This window comes from Balaenoptera acutorostrata, chromosome 3 (genome assembly GCF_949987535.1).
Source record: "Balaenoptera acutorostrata chromosome 3, mBalAcu1.1, whole genome shotgun sequence".
NCBI lineage: Eukaryota > Metazoa > Chordata > Mammalia > Artiodactyla > Balaenopteridae > Balaenoptera > Balaenoptera acutorostrata.
Window position 1 is genome coordinate 114,510,586 of NC_080066.1, and position 16,962 is coordinate 114,527,547.

Here is a 16,962-nt window from a genome sequence, read left to right on the forward strand (position 1 = left end):
GTTGAGTCTGGTTTCTTAGAAGAGGGAACCACTGTGACACCAGTGACTTCTTCATTACTAGTTCTTTGACCTTGCACTAAAAACCTTTATTAACCTTTGTGTATCAGATTCCTTCTCTGGGACAGTGATTCTAAATAGTGATTCACCACCCCAGAAGGCAGTGAATTGATTAAAATTTTTAAAGTGCTTTTGGAAATCAGAATCAGAGACTGAGACTAGGGTATGGTTTATTAAGAAGTAGTGTGGTAGCTCACTCTTCGTGCAGTTTCATCCCTCCCAGTGAAATTTTGATATCTTCTAATTGGTTTTAAAAAATAGTCAAGTCTAATATTATTGTTATATTAAGGACTGTATGCAAGGGTGGTTAAAAATGTGGGGCGTGGATTTCTCCCTCTTGCAATCAAGTGTAGAAAGCTGTTGAAGCCTAAAACCATTCTCTAAGGCAGGTACCAAAGTGATAAACTTACCTTATGACATAATATTTTGCTCTTTGCAGATAACTTTTGTTTTCAAAAATTCATCTGTAAACCCTCTTATCATTTAATTTAAAAATAAAATGCTCAAGAAATCAGGGGAGAGGCAGTATGCTACAGCATTAGAAGGCTTCTGAAAATAATATATCATAAGAATAACTTATTCTTAAGGCTTTTGTCAATTCAACAAGTCTTTTTATTCCCTGTGCTCATTCCTGTATGGAAGGTTACGTATTCCTAGTCAAACTGGGAGCTTTCTTGACTTTTCCCTACCACGTTTGTAGGTAAAATAATTTTGTTTTTGTTATTAAGTTAACCTTAAGAATATAAAGAAATATAGCTACTTTCTGACAATCACATTTAATTTCATATTTTGATCAGCCGCCTTTCATCTTTGGAGGAATGGGGCTATAAACTAACTTGAATGTATAGAACTAGAAAAAGACTTAGAAAAGGAAAAGAAACCCATTGCCTTGAGTAGAAGAAGTTTCTCCTGAAACTAAAAATAATGTCTATTTAAAGCGTTCAAAGTATAAGATCCTAAAAGTTATTATTTTATATCAGACTGGTTACAGAAGAAAGATAAATTACATAGCTAGATCATTAGTAAACTAATCAACTTTATCTTTAAAAGAAACCGTACACTTCATTGGTCAGAACTTAGCCACATGACCACAGTGAGCTCTGATGGAGATAGGGAATATAGTTTTAAATTCTTGGCAGTAATATGCACAGCTGAAAATCAGGAATTTGTTATTAAGGAGTGAGGCTAGAATGGATGTTGGGCTAGGCAGTACCACACCGTTTTGTGTTCCTATTGAACCAGTATAGGTAGCACGCTTCCAATAGCTTAGAAATCACTGGATAAATGCTGGGTCTTGGGTCTAGTTGGTAGAAACTCAAAACACCTCTTTCTGTTTTTGTCATGAGCTATGGTTTCTTAATTTAGAAACTTGGCTTAATTTAGAAATCTTGTTTCTTCTGCGAAGTACCATTCCTTTATTTGGGAATCTTGTCTGACTTTTGCTTTCTTTTTTCCTCTTGCCTTTCAGCTGTTTTGGAAAGAAGTAAGGCTTAGACTTCTCCATGTTAACCATGAGCGTGACACTTTCCCCTCTGAGGTCACAGGACCTGGATCCCATGGCTACTGATGCTTCACCCATGGCCATCAACTTGACACCCACTGTGGAGCAGGGTGAGGGAGAAGAGGCGATGAAAGACATGGATTCTGACCAGCAGTACGAAAAGCCACCCCCACTGCATACAGGGGCCGACTGGAAGATTGTCCTCCACTTACCTGAAATTGAGACCTGGCTCCGGATGACCTCAGAGAGGGTCCGAGACCTAACCTATTCAGTCCAGCAGGACTCGGACAGCAAGCATGTGGATGTGCATCTAGTTCAGCTAAAGGTAAGGAAGGTCGCTAGGCTCAGGTCCCTTCCAGACAGAAGTCTGAAGGTGGCTGTGGTGCCTAGAGCCTGAGTTCTGTGATTCTCAAGGAGAAAGCATCCAAGAAGAAAAACAGAATAACAGGTTTGAAACCATTATTTTTGTAGGTAACCATGGGCGGAATTCTTTCCTGGTTTTACTTTGTGGGCTAAACATCTAGAATAAAACTGACCTCAGGGGATAATGCGGAGAAGTGAGGAAAAATGGGAGGTGGCATTTTTGTGCAATGTCATAGAAATCAGTAGTAAAGAATAAAAATATTACAAAAGGTTTAATATAGGTAAAAAATCAAACTGAGCAGTGATTGTATATGTATGTGATTACTAACTTCTGTTGAAGTTGATGCTGCCTTTGTGGCAAACAGTGGGTTCTGGCATGATGGAGAAGGGTGGTGTTCTCCTTTCAGAATGAGTACATTCTGAAAGGTACAATGCATCATGCAGAACAAAGGTGCTTTTATAACAACTCATCTAAAGTTTAGACATTAAAAAAATGTGTGTGACTTTTAGAGAGCCCTTGAAAAGCCTGACCGTTGATAATAATGAGACGGAGATGCTAGTAAAGAGTGCTATTAATAGAGATTTTGGCCTAGGGACCCCAAAATACCGTGAATCTTGCCCTGCCATAGCCACTCCTCTCTTCTGGGTCCCCGAGGGAAATACATGCTCAGGTCAATGGTGGGCAAAGCAGGGCAGATTTATAACCAATTAGGACATTGGCCCCAAACCCCAATGTTAATTTCTAGTCAGTTAGATGAGATCCTAAGGAGAATTCCTCTACCTCAGCTGGTTCATTTTAAATGATCTGAAACCAAAGACCAAACAGATTCTTGCATCTTAATACTTAAATGACTTATAAGATGCAGCCATCAGCGTGAGAGGAAAGGACAATTAAGAGAGCGTTATGTGCCCCAAAGGCTAGAGCAGAGCTGGCTTAGCCGTCCCAGGCTGGTTCAGCAGATCCTGGGCCCAGCCGCCCCATGAGAGAGAGTGTCCAAGAAAGGGAGGGAAGGGGTTGGAGAGAGAGAGAAAACAAAAGGGCCAGAATGCCAAGGTGGCTGGGCTTCTCCCAGGTTGAGCAGGCCTGGGTGGTCTTCTTTCTTTGGGTTCTTGGGAAGGAGCAAGCACGAAAGGTATCAGAGGTGGCTAGGAGCCAGCTTTAATGGAACGCCAGCCCGACTGGTTTCCCCACCCTGGCGGCAGGGAGTGGTGTCTCTCAGTTCCTGCAACACAGTCCCTTTTATCAGAGGAGCGGCTCCCCAGCCCCTCCAGGCTGCAGTGAGATGGGAGTCAGGGGGCTCCGCGGCACCCCACCCCCTCCTCCGTTCCCTCTAATGTTGCACTTACTTATGTGGCTCCCAAAAGGAAATATAGGATTGGGTTTACAAGGAAAGATGACTGTTGCTCTCTAAAATCTTTCAGATTTACACAGAAAAGGTGGTAAACGATCAAGGAGAATGGGGGGAATGGAAATATCTTTAGAAGATTGCACTAAAAATGCTAAGGGCGCCTGAAAACAATGTGTCAACTAACTTCATTTAATTACATCAATAGTACTTAAGTGAAAACTTAAATTTTAATTCCAAATAGGAATGTAAAAGTTTTTGTACAGTCAACCAGGATTATGTTTAGTGTTGAGAAATCCCCTGCAGGGCAATTTGCTTCTTTTTCTCATTGGAACTGCCTATCACCTTCTCACCTCACTCAAAAGGCATCTCACTGCCTTGGTTCAGCTCTGTCCCACAGTGTGGTCTGTCTCCCCTGTTGAGAAAGGCGCCCCAGGAGGACAGGAAGTCAACACAGTAGTCACATAGTAGTTAATCAATAGCAGTTAAAGGGATAAAGTGAAATTGTCTTATGTTAATTTAATTCTAGGATTTCTAACATTCCTTTTTTTGATGCTTATTTCATGAAGTGACTTAACCAACATTCTCTGAATGTTCTAGAATATTCTATAATAATAGAGCCCTTCCACATTGAGACCAAAGTCAACGAACTCTGGTCAGTGAGCTATGGCCTTGTTAACACAAGGGCTTAGTTTTGGTCTCCTAATCTGCTTATTTAAGTTTCCCCTTTATTTGCGTAATATTTTTTTATTTAACCAAATAAGCACTTTGATACATTAAAAAAAAGTTTGTTTGTTTGTTTTTTAATAAGGAAGTTTTTAAAATTATTATTTATTTATTTATTTTTGGCTGTGTTGGGTCTTCGTTTCTGCGCGAGGGCTTTCTCTAGTTGTGGCAAGCGGGGGCCACTCTTCATCGCGGTGCGCGGGCCTCTCACTATCGTGGCCTCTCTTATTGCGGAGCACAGGCTCCAGACGCACAGGCTCAGTAGTTGCGGCTCACGGGCCTAGTTGCTCCGCGGCATGTGGGATCTTCCCAGACCAGGGCTCGAACCCGTGTCCCCTGCATTGGCAGGCAGATTCCCAACCACTGCGCCACCAGGGAAGCCCCCCCCCCCGAAAAAAGATTTTAAATACATGTCAGTTCTTCAGATTTCCACACTGATCCACAAGAATAAAGGGAAACTGGGTCACAGAATTTTATATGTGGAATCAAAACCACAACAAAACAACCTTGTAGAAGCAGCTCTTACGTTAGGTGTATGGCAAAGCAGAGGGGCAGGCCCAGCCGGGGAAAGGCCAGCTATCTCCTATGGGGCATCCCCGCTTGGCTCCATGCCTTGATGAATTATTCAGTTTATTAATTTACTATGAAGAATAACCATCGCAGGGATGGGAATGCCATGACTTTAAGGACCATCTAGGCGCACATAATTTCTAAATTTATATATCCATCCCAGTGTTCTCCCAGGAGCCCCAACTGCCTAAGAGACATCTTGTATCTCTAGTGAGCATCTCAAACTGATATACCGATTGAAAAGCCCTGAATGCCTCCCCAACCCCGTCTTCCCAATTTCAGTAAAAGGCACCACTTTTTTGCCAAGCCAAAGTGTGATTCCATGCCCCACATATATGTCTATTAACAAGTCCTGGGGATCCATCTCCAAAATATGCCCTAAATCCATTCACTTCTCCCCTATACTACTGCTGCCACCCTAGTCAAGCCACATCACTGCTTGCCTGGGCTACTTTTAGAGCCTCTTCTACTACCCTGCAGTTTATTCTCTACACAGCAGCCAATGGGATCTTTTAAAAATGTAAATCCAGTCCTGTAACTCCCTTGCTTCCTGTTGGCTTACAATAAAACCCAAACCTCTTCCAGTGGTTCTGCCCCTGCCTGCTTCTCTTGTCGTGTCTCCTGTTACTTTCCCCTTGTTTGTAAAGCTCCAAGCGGATTGAAAGTTCAAAAGAAATGTTAGTCTAGTTCTTGCCTCACAGCTTTTCCTGTTTCCTCTGCCTAGCTCTAGCTTTGCCTCGCAGATTCTGGATCCTCGTCAAGCAGTCGGCCAGAGGCGCAGCCAGGTTCTAATATCTGGAGGCACAAACCTGGGAGAAGGTTGAGCAGGGGTTGGGAGCAAGGAGGGGCCTGTGCTCTGCTCGGTGAAAGACAAGCACAAAAAAAGGAGCTACCCTTACCTAACTTGTCTACACACCTCAGACTCCCTTTCACATTGCTTGTTCTAAATCTTGTCATCACAGTTTTCTCTACCATCCTGTTGATGTATAACTTAAAAAAAAATTAGTTGAGAAATGCTTTTGGAAAATGCTCAGGGTGGGCTCCCCCTCTGGTTTTATATTTAATGTCACTTTCTCAAAGAAGCTGTTCCTAATCCCTATTCTTAAAACACCCATCTCCTCCCCCAGCAATCATCTAGTTCATTATTCAGCTCAGTTAATGGTAAAAATTCTTCAGTGCTATTACCATATTTGAAAAAGGTCTGTCAGTTATTCAAAAGTTAGACGTATATATTCCATAAGCTCAGAAATTCCATTCCTAGGTATTTACCCAAGAAAAAGAAAGCATATGTTCATAGAGACTTGTTTAAGAATTTTCATATCAGCTTTATAAATAATAGCAAAAAACTGTCTGAAGCTCAGGTGTCCATCAAGAGGAAAATAAATAAGAAAGTTGTGTTATATTTGTACAAATGGATTGCTATTTAGTAATAAAAACAGCACAAATTGCAGATATCTGCAACAACATGGGTGAAACTCAAAACAAAAAGTATGCAAAACAGTACATACATCCTGTAGCATTCCATTTATATCAGATTCTAGAACAGGGAAAACTAATCTGAGGTTAAAAAGAACCAGAACAGTGTGATGAGAGCAAGGAAAAGCAACATAAAAGAATTTGGGGGAGGTCACAAAAATATTTTATGCCTTGATAGATGGTTTTTTAAAAAAATTTTATTTATTTATTTTTTATACAGCAGGTTCTTATTAATTATCTATTTTATACATATTAGTGTATACATGTCAATCCCAATCTCCCAGTTCTTCCCCTCCCACCCCCCGCTTTCCCCCCTTGGTGTCCATACGTTTGTTCTCTACATCTGTGTCTCTGTTTCTGCCTTGCAAACTGGTTCATCTGCAGCATTTTTCTGGATTCCACATATATGCGTTAATATACGATATTTGTTTTTCTCTTTCTGTCTTATTTCACTCTGTATGACAGTCTCTAGGTCCATGTCTCTACAAATGACCCAATTTCGTTCCTTTTTGTGACTGAGTAATATTCCATTGTATATATGTACCACATCTGCTTTATCTATTCGTCTGTCGATGGGCATTTAGGTTGCTTCCATGACCTGGCTATTGTAAATAGTGCTTCAGTGAACACTGGGGTGCATGTGTCTTTTTGAATTATGGTTTTCTCTGGGTATATGCCCAGGAGTGGGATTGCTGGGTCATATGGTAATTCTATTTTTAGTTCTTTAAGGAACCTCCATACTGTTCTCCATAGTGACTGTATCAATTTGCAATCCCACCAACAGTGCAAGAGGGTTCCCTTTTCTCCGCACCCTCTCCAGCATTTGTTGTTTGTAGATTTTTTGATGATGCCCATTCTAACTGGTGTGAGGTGATACCTCATTGTAGTTTTGATTTGCATTTCTCTAATAATTAGTGATGTTGAGCAGCTTTTCATGTGCCTCTTGGCCATCTGTATGTCTTCTTTGGAGAAATGTCTATTTAGGTCTTCTGCCCATTTTTGGATTGGGTTGTTTCTTTTTTTAATATTCAGCTGCATGAGCTGTTTATATATTTTGGAGATTAATCCTTTGTCTGTTGATTTGTTGGCAAATATTTTCTCCCATTCTGAGGGTTGTCTTTTTGTCTTGTTTATAGTTTCCTTTACTGTAATGGTTCTTATCACTAGCTTTAATTTCCTTATTTGTTTGTATTATCTCCAAGGACCTCAAATGTCTGATTCTTCACTGTATCCCTGTTGCCTAGGGCAAGGGCTGGACATTTGGTGGAAACTCAGTTCGTATCTGTGGTTGGATAGAGGAGTCCAAATCTGTGTGGTCAGTGCCTTCTCTCCCCGTAGGCAGGCTTGCACTGGAATTCACAGGAGGAAGCCTTCTTGGTGAGGACTGAATTACGACAATGGTGTCGGATGAATCAGGCCCAAGTGCATTTGGGACATTACTCTCCCGTCAGGGAGAGTCTGCGAGTGATTCAGAATCTTGGACATCTTGTCTGGGGAGTCTGCCTGGGAGAGTCTATTCTGCCTAGGTAGCTGTGCTGGTCTTCCTCCCACCCCACTTTCTGTTTGACTCCTTCTTTGGCAAGGATTTTGGTCAATGATCTAGAGGGCCTGGAACTGCTCTTTTTCTTTAAAGGTAACTTTGCTTATCTTCCGGTCATTATGTTGATCTTAAAGTTTATTTATCAGAGACTATTCTTACCAACCTTATTTCCAAGTTCTTAGGGGAAGTTTTATTGTAACCCCCAGGATGGACCTACAAACCACTATTATAAAGTTCCCAAAATTGGGGTGGGGGTTGGTGATTGTTCTAGAGAGTGAATAAATAAAAACATCTCACTTTAAGATTAAAATATGGAAACAATGCGATATATTACACTGTGTAGTTTTTTCCATTATTTTTTAAATAGGAAATGTAATCCACATATTTTGCTTCTTAGCTTCCAGATATTCTTTTGGAATAAGTGTGAGAAGCCAGCTGAACCATTTTTAGAAACTTTCCTTCTCCTCCTCCCCCTTGTCCTTTGGTTTCAGAGGCTGTGCTGTGCAGGAAAACCAGACCAAGAACCTTAAAAGGGTTTGACTTTAACTGCAACTTCTGGTCTGGATGAATGTATTTGGGTGCTAAATAGGCAAATTAGATACCCATGCTTCCTGATTAACAGTCTTCTTAGAGAGAATATTATTTGTATTCCTGGACACATGATAGCAGGAAAGAGGCAAGGCTTAGACTAAAAGATGTGGCTGGATGACAAGTAGAAGTCTTGAAGTGACTTTGCTGGAATCAGCTCCCCAAATAACCCACTTGAGATAAATTCCACTCTCCAGGTGAAATTTGTGTCTGTGTCTTCGATTTGCGCCTGATTCTCAAAGATAGAACATTGAACAGAGAGACTCTGTTTACAAGATGTTCTGACTGGGCTGTACCCAGACTGAGATGTGCCTGACATCTGGAGTTAAATCCAGATACCCAGTGACTCACATGGGGTCTGAAGGGCTTCCTGGGGAAAAGGCTTGAATCCTCTCCATAGTTGGGGTTGTCACATCAGGTGTGCCTGATGGACTGAGGACTATGGAAGTCCTGGGATGATGGAGCTCTTGAAAGAGGGTTCACCTTCATCCTGGGGCAAGGAGTCTGCCTCCGAGCAGAGGGGAGGGGAGTAGTGGTGTGCGGTAAAGTGTGTTCCCGGTTCTGGAACCCATCTTGAGCAGCCACCTGGGCAGTGTGGGTACCCAGTGAAGGGAAAGGGCTGTGGGTGTAACTCGGGGGACCTGTCTCAGCTGACTCTCCACCTGGACTTCTCCCCTCCCCTTGTTCCATAGGTGTAGGAGGGAAAGAATGTTCTCTGTCTCCCACTGCTGGAGCATAACAAGCTCTGCCTGCAGTGGCAGAGGAGGTACCAAAGTGGCAACTGTAGAATCCAGGGTCTGGCTGGCTGTGACAGTGAGCAAGAGCTGGGGTTGATCCTTGGGTACATCCAAAACTCACCCTAGGAGTTTCAGAAATTCTTGATAATGGGAACTCTGAGTGGAACTAAACTTCTGACGTCAACAGTTTGGGGCTTGGAGGATCTGATCTAAATGTTAATAAACTGTGTGTTAAAGCCTGAAACGTTCAATTTATAACATCTTTGAGTAGTTTTCAATTTGTAACGTATCTTAGGTTAAATAAGTACCAGTTTAAGATCAAAGACCAAATATTTTTGTTTCTGGGAAAGAGTAAATATTTTCCTCTTTGCTAGATGGCTGTTTTTCAAGAAGTAGCTTTCAGTGGTTAGTTGTTAGTGGTTGTGAAATCAATTTAATGAACTAAAGAGCTAAAACAGTGAAATAGAATTACATGAAGTAAGGATAAATACTATTTTGTGAAACTTGGTTTTAGTTTTATATATATATATATATATATATATATATATATATATATATATATATATATATATATATATATATATGATTCATCATGATGTAAAATTTATGCCTTTCTCTTCTGAGTCAAGCCAGAACATTTTGATAGTTACTGCTTTAGACCGCTCTCAACTTTCCTCAATATCTTTGATATGTATTTTAATTTTGGAACGTACTATGCAAGTAAGTGTAACTTGGTCCAGTTTTTGCAACGTGATTTTTTTGTATTTATATGGGAGCACATGACAACCCCCCACAGTATATTCCAAATCCCAGAAAACTGGAAAATGAAACCGATTTCTCTGTTGGTGGGTATGAGGATGTTAAATTTTTTTATTTTCCCAAAGCCCAGATTTGTGGCTGGAATCTCTTTTTTGGCTGATGTGTATTCCTCAGGGTGTATCTTCTCAGGGAATCTGAATACTAGTTGTTAAGTGTCCTGGGAGTATGGGTCAGTACGGTGATTAATAGTGGAAAAGGTTTTCCTATTATTAATGCCTAGGTTGTGTAAGAGTACTTGGTATCATGGACCAATAAAAATGGATGAAATAAAAAGAATGTTTAATGTTTGGAAGGCTAATTTTAGATATGTAAGAGACACAATTATGTGAAAAAAATCAATCTTAATTATTAATAATCTCTCCACCCCTCCCCCTCCCCCCCCCACACACTCCAAGTGCTAAATAAATACTTTTTGATTGTTGAATGATTAATATATTTTCATTATGATTTTGGGAGATGATCTAAAAATCTCAGATCAGGCACATGTTTAAAAATATTTACGTGTGAATACTCTTGGTTAAGACTTGGGAAGGGTGGCATGGAAAAAATAACTTTGGTAGTTTATGACACGTATTATGGAAGATCTTTGGGTATGCATGAACCTTAGCCACATGTGCTAATGTGTTTAGAGCTCAGGATGGGAGCATTAATTTTCGAGGTGGCCCAACAAGTCTACTAGATTGTCCAGCTGTGTAGTTTTTAAATAGCAATAATAGCATGGAAAATGAGGATTATCATAGACATCACAATTTGAAGGAAACCATGAAAACAGGGTTTAGAGAAAAGTAATAAATATTATTAAAGAATTTGAAAATGAGTTCAATGAGAAAAGTCTGAAGAAAACAGCATTTTGATTAGAGAAGTGTTATTGGGATTCATTGCTTAAAAAATGGTTTTAAAATAATGTCAGCATGAACTATCACTGAGCAACAGTAGCCATCAGTTTTTATGATCTCAGGGAGTTAGATATTTCTAGGGGCAACCCCCAGAGGTAGGATATGAGTTAACTCTTCCCTTGCCTACAGAGTTTTTAGTTCAGTAGCATTCACTGAATGCCTGATATGTTCCAACGTCCTCACATCCTTCTACAGGTGTGAGAAATTTTATTGGCTATAAAGTATAAGATAATAGTTCTGCTTTTCTTGTACTAGATGGTTAAGATGAATGGATGTGAGGGTGGGAGCTTTTTTTTTTTTTTTTTTTTTAATTAAGAAGAAGATCCAACCTATGTGTATTTTAATTCATCACAAATAGGAATGTGAGGTTTTGGAAGTGTGGACGTAAATGAAACCCTAAAGTCTCTTTGAGTAGGGCTGTTCATAGTATGTGAACTAGAGAGATGTTTCATTTCCCTCTGTTATTCTGCTACTTTGCCCACTCTCTTCACTTCAAAATTTTACATCTCAAAAGAGGGAAACGTGATCTAATTAAAGTGAAATTGTAAGGTGTGAATTACTAGTATCCTAACATGGAAGAGGGTGGAGCAAGAGATGAATATCTTTAGTGAAAAATGTTAACAAATCAATTGATTTCCAGGTATGGCATGTGTAGAGATAGTGGTTCTCATCCTTGGCTACACAGTAGAATCTCCTGGGAAGCTTTAAAAAGCCCATTTCCCAGGCCATGTTGTAGACCAGCTACATCAGAATCTGGGTTTGGACTTAGGCATCAGTACTTTTTTTTTTTAAATTTTATTTATTTATTTATTTATGGCTGTGTTGGGTCTTCGTTTCTGTGCGAGGCAAGCGGGGGCCACTCTTCATCGCAGTGCGCTGGCCTCTCACTATCGCGGCCTCTCTTGTTGCGGAGCACAGGCTCCAGACGCGCAGGCTCAGTAATTGTGGCTCATGGGCCTAGTTGCTCGCGGCATGTGGGATCTTCCCAGACTAGGGCTTGAACCCATGTCCCCTGAATTGGCAGGCAGATTCTCAACCACTGCGCCACCAGGGAAGCCCGGCATCAATACTTTTAACTCCGCAGGTGATTCCAGTGCACAGCTAGAGCTGCCAGCCCCTGAAAGGAGACATTTTTGAGCAGAGGGCTTTTGGATACATCTTGCTTGTTCCATGCGTTTTTCCTTTCCTTCCAAAATGACAGCAAGGGATTTAAAGTCACTTATTTAGGAGCAAAGGCTGCTACATGACTCTTTTGAACTTTTTCAGTTTCCCAAGTGACCTTATAAATAAGTAAAAATTGTGGGAAGGGAGTAAGTCCATGCCAGACACCAGCCTATATGTTTTAGATGTTCTATCTTATGTTGCTCTTTTAAAATTCTTGCATACAAAAGAAAAACCGAATCCAGAAAAAGTAAATGTTTCTCTCTTACTTAATTCTCACAACAACTTTCTGAACTAGAAATTATTCTACAGAGAGGTCCAGGCTCAGGGCTGCCCCCCTATCGTTGTGCAGGTTATATATGAATGACACCTTTTGAGGTTGTGCAGTTTACCCGCACAGCTTTCTGTGGCTGCCTTGTATAGGCCTGGGAAATAGCCTGAGCAAAGGCTGCTTTGAATATGAAAGACGAAAGGGCCTTTCCCCCTGGAGTCAAGGAATGAAGAATGATGTATATCATTGAGCTTAGAGGAGACACATTTTGAAGGACTACAAATACTTTAATTGCCTCAGAGGAGTTTTGGCTGGATCCAATAGTTATAAAGACATCTACAAACAAAGGAATAACATGGTAAAAGCCTGAGTTTTAGCCTGAATTTGTGGTATGTGCATGGTAATCTGAGAAGGAGGGAGATGTGAGACAGTTATGAGGATGTTCAGTAAATGACATAGAGTGGCTGGGCTTGGCTGATGGAAAAGGGAACCAAGAAAAAGCCCATCAGACCAGGCTGTTGAGGCAAACACAGAGAGGCCTCTGGGGATTCAGAGGCGACTGGTTCTCTGTGGCTTCATTTGCCCTCCTCAGCCTCAAATGGAACTAATATGGCTATTGTCACTTGGTTTTAGGGCTGAGGGCTGTATTTCTTTGTATAAATGTGAATAGGATAAAAAGGAACAGAAGAGAAATTTCTCCTATGTTCATTTTAGCAGGATGGCTGTTATTAGTGGGCTTTTAGTGTAAGCTCCTTCTATTGTTCTGTGATACCTGAACCACCAATTTTATTCATTTTTTGAATGAGGTAAATTTGCCAAAATCATCATTTAATGGACAAGGAATATGTGAAATGAAAATGGAAAGTGATCTACTCTTCTCCCGAGGAGGAGGGAATGGGTATAACATCCACTGGAGAACTGGTTCACGAGGAGGGAACTGGCCTGAATGAAATTACGAAGAAAGTCTTCAGTGCGCATTGTAGTTTTCCCTCTTCCCAGAAAACTAATTTCTATCAGAAGACGCTATAAAGTAATTCAAACAATAGTGTTAAGAATGACTGCAACTCAAACTTTTGCTGCTGCAAAGGGAATTAAGATTATCACATTGGCCGAAGGAATCCACGTCTGTAATTGTGGGAGTCAGGTATTAGTGACAAGATGGGGAGAGAGTCCTCCAAATAACACCACATAGGAGACTACCTCTTTTATGTGTATGTCTGTGTCCCCATGCTAGAAATAACAGGAGTGAAATGTTGTTTTAAAAAATATTTTAACTGCAGTGTTTACCTCCCTTAGCTTCCAGCTGCCCTCCCAGATAAAGTCCAAATGCCTGGGCATGGCCTACAGGCTCCTTCACAATCTGGACCCAGCTGGCTTGTTGTTCCTTCCGACATTTCCTTTCCTGCACCTCTAAAAAGCCAGGCCCTTTCAGAAATTCATGCCTGGAAACATGGTTTCTCTATCCCTGGGATATCACCTCATTCTTTACCCCAAAGTTCTGTTTCTGGGAAAATTGCTATACATCCCCCAAATTACAGCTAAAATGTTACCTGCCTGGTGAAACTATTTCGAATTTGGTCAGTCCTTCTGGGGATTCTCCCCATATTTTCATATGATGCCTACTGTAGCATGGTGGTAGAAACAGCATCCAATTTGAGTTATTACTACTTTAGCTGTTATGACGAATCCTGTTTTATTCTATTCCATAACTGTGTATCTCTGATGATACATTTGTGTGACTTTGAAATCAGGACAGAAGAAAACAATCAGCATAAAATACATTTCCTTTGATTATTTTGTTGATCGATTACAACCCGATAAACTTAGACTTGTGAATAATTAGCAGATCTTCCTCAGGGAAAGTTAGTTCACACTTATGCTGGAAATCTGAGGGCATGCATATTTCCATGTCTGCCACAAGATCATAAATAAGAATAAATATTTCATAACTGTTTAACGTGGTTACCCTAAAATTCAATACATCTTTTTTTTTTAACATCTTTATTGGAGTATAATTGCTTTACATTGTTGTGTTAGTTTCTGCTGTATAACAAAGTGAATCAGCTATACATATACATACATCCCCATATCTCCTCCCTCTTTTTGTCTCCCTATCCCACCCCTCTAGGTGGTCACAAAGCACCGAGCTGATCTCCCTGTGCTATGCGGCTGCTTCCCATTAGCTATCTATTTTACATTTGGTAGTGTATATAAGTCCATGCCACTCTCTCACTTCGTCCCAGCTTACCTTTCCCCCTCCCTCTGTCCTTAAGTCCATCCTCTACGTCTGTGTCTTTATTTCTGTCCTGCCCCTAGGTTCTTCAGACCTCTTTTTTTTTTTTTTAGATTCCATATATATGTGTTAGCATATGGTATTTGTTTTTCTCTTTCTGACTTGGTTCACTCTGTATGACAGACTCTAGGTCCATCCACCTCACTACAAATAATTCAATTTCGTTTCTTTTTATGGCTGAGTAATATTCCCTTGTATATATGTGCCACATCTTCTTTATCCATTCATCTGTCGATGGACACTTAGGTTGCTTCCGTGTCCTGGCTATTGTAAATAGTGCTGCAATGAACATTGTGGTACATGACTCTTTTTGAATTATGGTTTTCTCAAAGTATATGCCCAGTAGTGGGATTGCTGGGTCATATGGTAATTCTATTTTTAGTTTCTTAAGGAACCTCCATAATGTTCTCCATAGTGGCTGTATCAATTTACATTCCCACCAACAGGGCAAGAGGGTTCCCTTTTCTCCACACCCTCTCCAGCAATTATTGTTTGTAGATATTTTGATGATGGCCATTCTGACTGGTGTGAGGTGATACCTCATTGTAGTTTTGATTTGCATTTTTCTAATGATTAGTGATGTTGAGCATTCTTTCATGTGTTTGATGGCAATCTGTATATCTTCTTTGGAGAAATGTCTATTTAGGTCTTCTGCCCATTTTTGGATTGGGTTGTATGTTTTTTTGATATTGAGCTGCATTAGCTGCTTGTATACTTTGGAGATTAATCCTTTGTCAGTTGCTTCATTTGCAAATATTTTCTCCCATTCTGAGGGTTGTCTTTTCGTCTTGTTTATGGTTTCCTTTGCTGTGCAAAAGCTTTTAAGTTTCATTAGGTTGCATTTGTTATTTTTGTTTTTATTTCCCTTTCTCTAGGAGGTGGGTCAAAAAGGATCTTGCTGTGATTTGTGTCAAAGAGTGTTCTACCTATGTTTTCCTCTAACAGTTTTATTATGTCTGGCCTTACATTTAGGTCTTTAATCCATTTTGAGTTTATTTTTGTGTATGGTGTTAGGGAGTGTTCTAATTTCATTCTTTTACATGTAGCTGTCCAGTTTTCCCAGCACCACTTATTGAAGAGGCTGTCTTTTCTCCATTGTATATTCTTGCCTCCTTATCAAAGATAAGATGACCATATGTGCATGGGTTTATCTCTGGGCTTTCTATCCTGTTCCATTGATTTATATTTCTGGTTTTGTGCCAGTACCATACTGTCTTGATTAACATGGCTTTGTAGTATAGTCTGAAGTCAGGGAGCCTGATTCTTCCAGCTCCGTCTTTCTTTCTCAAGATTGCTTTGGCTATTTGGGGTCTTTTGTGTTTCTATACAAATTGTGAAATTTTTTGTTCTAGTTCTGTGAAAAATGCCATTGGCAGTTTCATAGTGATTGCATTGAATCTGTAGATTGCTTTGGGTAGTATAGTCATTTTCACAATGTTGATTCTTCCAATCCAAGAACATGGTATATCTCTCCATCTGTTTGTATCATCGTTAATTTCTTTCGTCAGTGTCTTATAGTTTTCTGCATACAGGTCTTTTGTCTCCTTAGGTGGATTTATTCCTAGGTATTTTATTCTTTTTGTTGCAATGGTAAATGGCAGTGTTTCCTTAATTTCTCTTTCAAATTTTTCATCATTAGTGTATAGGAATGCAAGAGATTTCTGTGCATTAATGTTGTATCCTGCTACTTTACTAAATTCATTGATTAGCTCTAGTAGTTTTCTGGTAGCATCTTTAGGATTCTCTATGTATAGTATCAAGTTATCTGTAAACAGTGACAGTTTTACTTCTTCTTTTCTGATTTGGATTCCTTTTATTTCTTTGTCTTCTCTGATTGCTGTGGCTAAAACTTCCAAAACTATGTTGAATAATAGTGGTGAGAGTGGGCAAGCTTTTCTTGTTCCTGATCTTAGTGGAAATGGTTCCAGTTTTTCACTATTGAGAACGATGTTGGCTATAGGTTTGTCATATATGGCCTTTATTATGTTGAGGTAAGTTCCCTCTATGCCTGCTTTCTGGAGAGTTTTTATCATTAGTGGATGTTGAAGTTTGTCAAAAGCTTTTTCTGCGTCTATTGAGATGATCATATTGTTTTTATCCTTCAATTTGTTAATATGGTGTTTCACTTTGATTGATTTGCATATATTGAAGAATCCTTGCATTCCTGAGGTAAATCCCACTTGATCATGGTGTATGATCCTTTTAATGTGCTGCTGGATTCTGTTTGCTAGTATTTTGTTGAGGATTTTTGCATCCATGTTCATCAGTGATATTGGCCTGTAGTTTTCTTTCTTTGTGACACCTTTGTCTGGTTTTGGTATCAGGGTGATGGTGGCCTCATAGAATGAGTTGGGGAGTGTTCCTCCCTCTGCTATATTTTGGAAGAGTTTGAGAAGGATAGGTGTTAGCTCTTCTCTAAATGTTTGATAGAATTTGCTTGTGAAGCCATCTGGTCCTGGGCTTCAGTTTGTTGGAAGATTTTTAATCACAGTTTCAATTTCATTACTTGTGATTGGTCTGTTTATATTTTCTATTTCTTCCTGCTTCAGTCTTGGAAGGTTGTGCTTTTGTACGAATTTGTCCATTTCTTCCAGGTTGTCCATTTTGTTGGCCTATAG

General features: G+C 40.0%; 1 protein-coding gene across 8 annotated transcripts in view; it reads left to right on the top strand.

Moving 5' to 3' along the window:
* Window positions 1-16,962, top strand: part of AKAP6 (A-kinase anchoring protein 6) — a 583,878-nt gene that overhangs the window by 214,174 nt on the left and 352,742 nt on the right. For all 8 annotated transcript variants that reach the window (XM_057542788.1, XM_007180694.3, XM_007180696.3 and 5 more), the window contains one exon: window positions 1,526-1,883. In XM_057542788.1, the coding sequence (XP_057398771.1) occupies window positions 1,560-1,883 (324 nt within the window). In that variant the 5' untranslated portion in view covers window positions 1,526-1,559. The remainder of the gene's footprint in view (window positions 1-1,525; window positions 1,884-16,962) is intronic.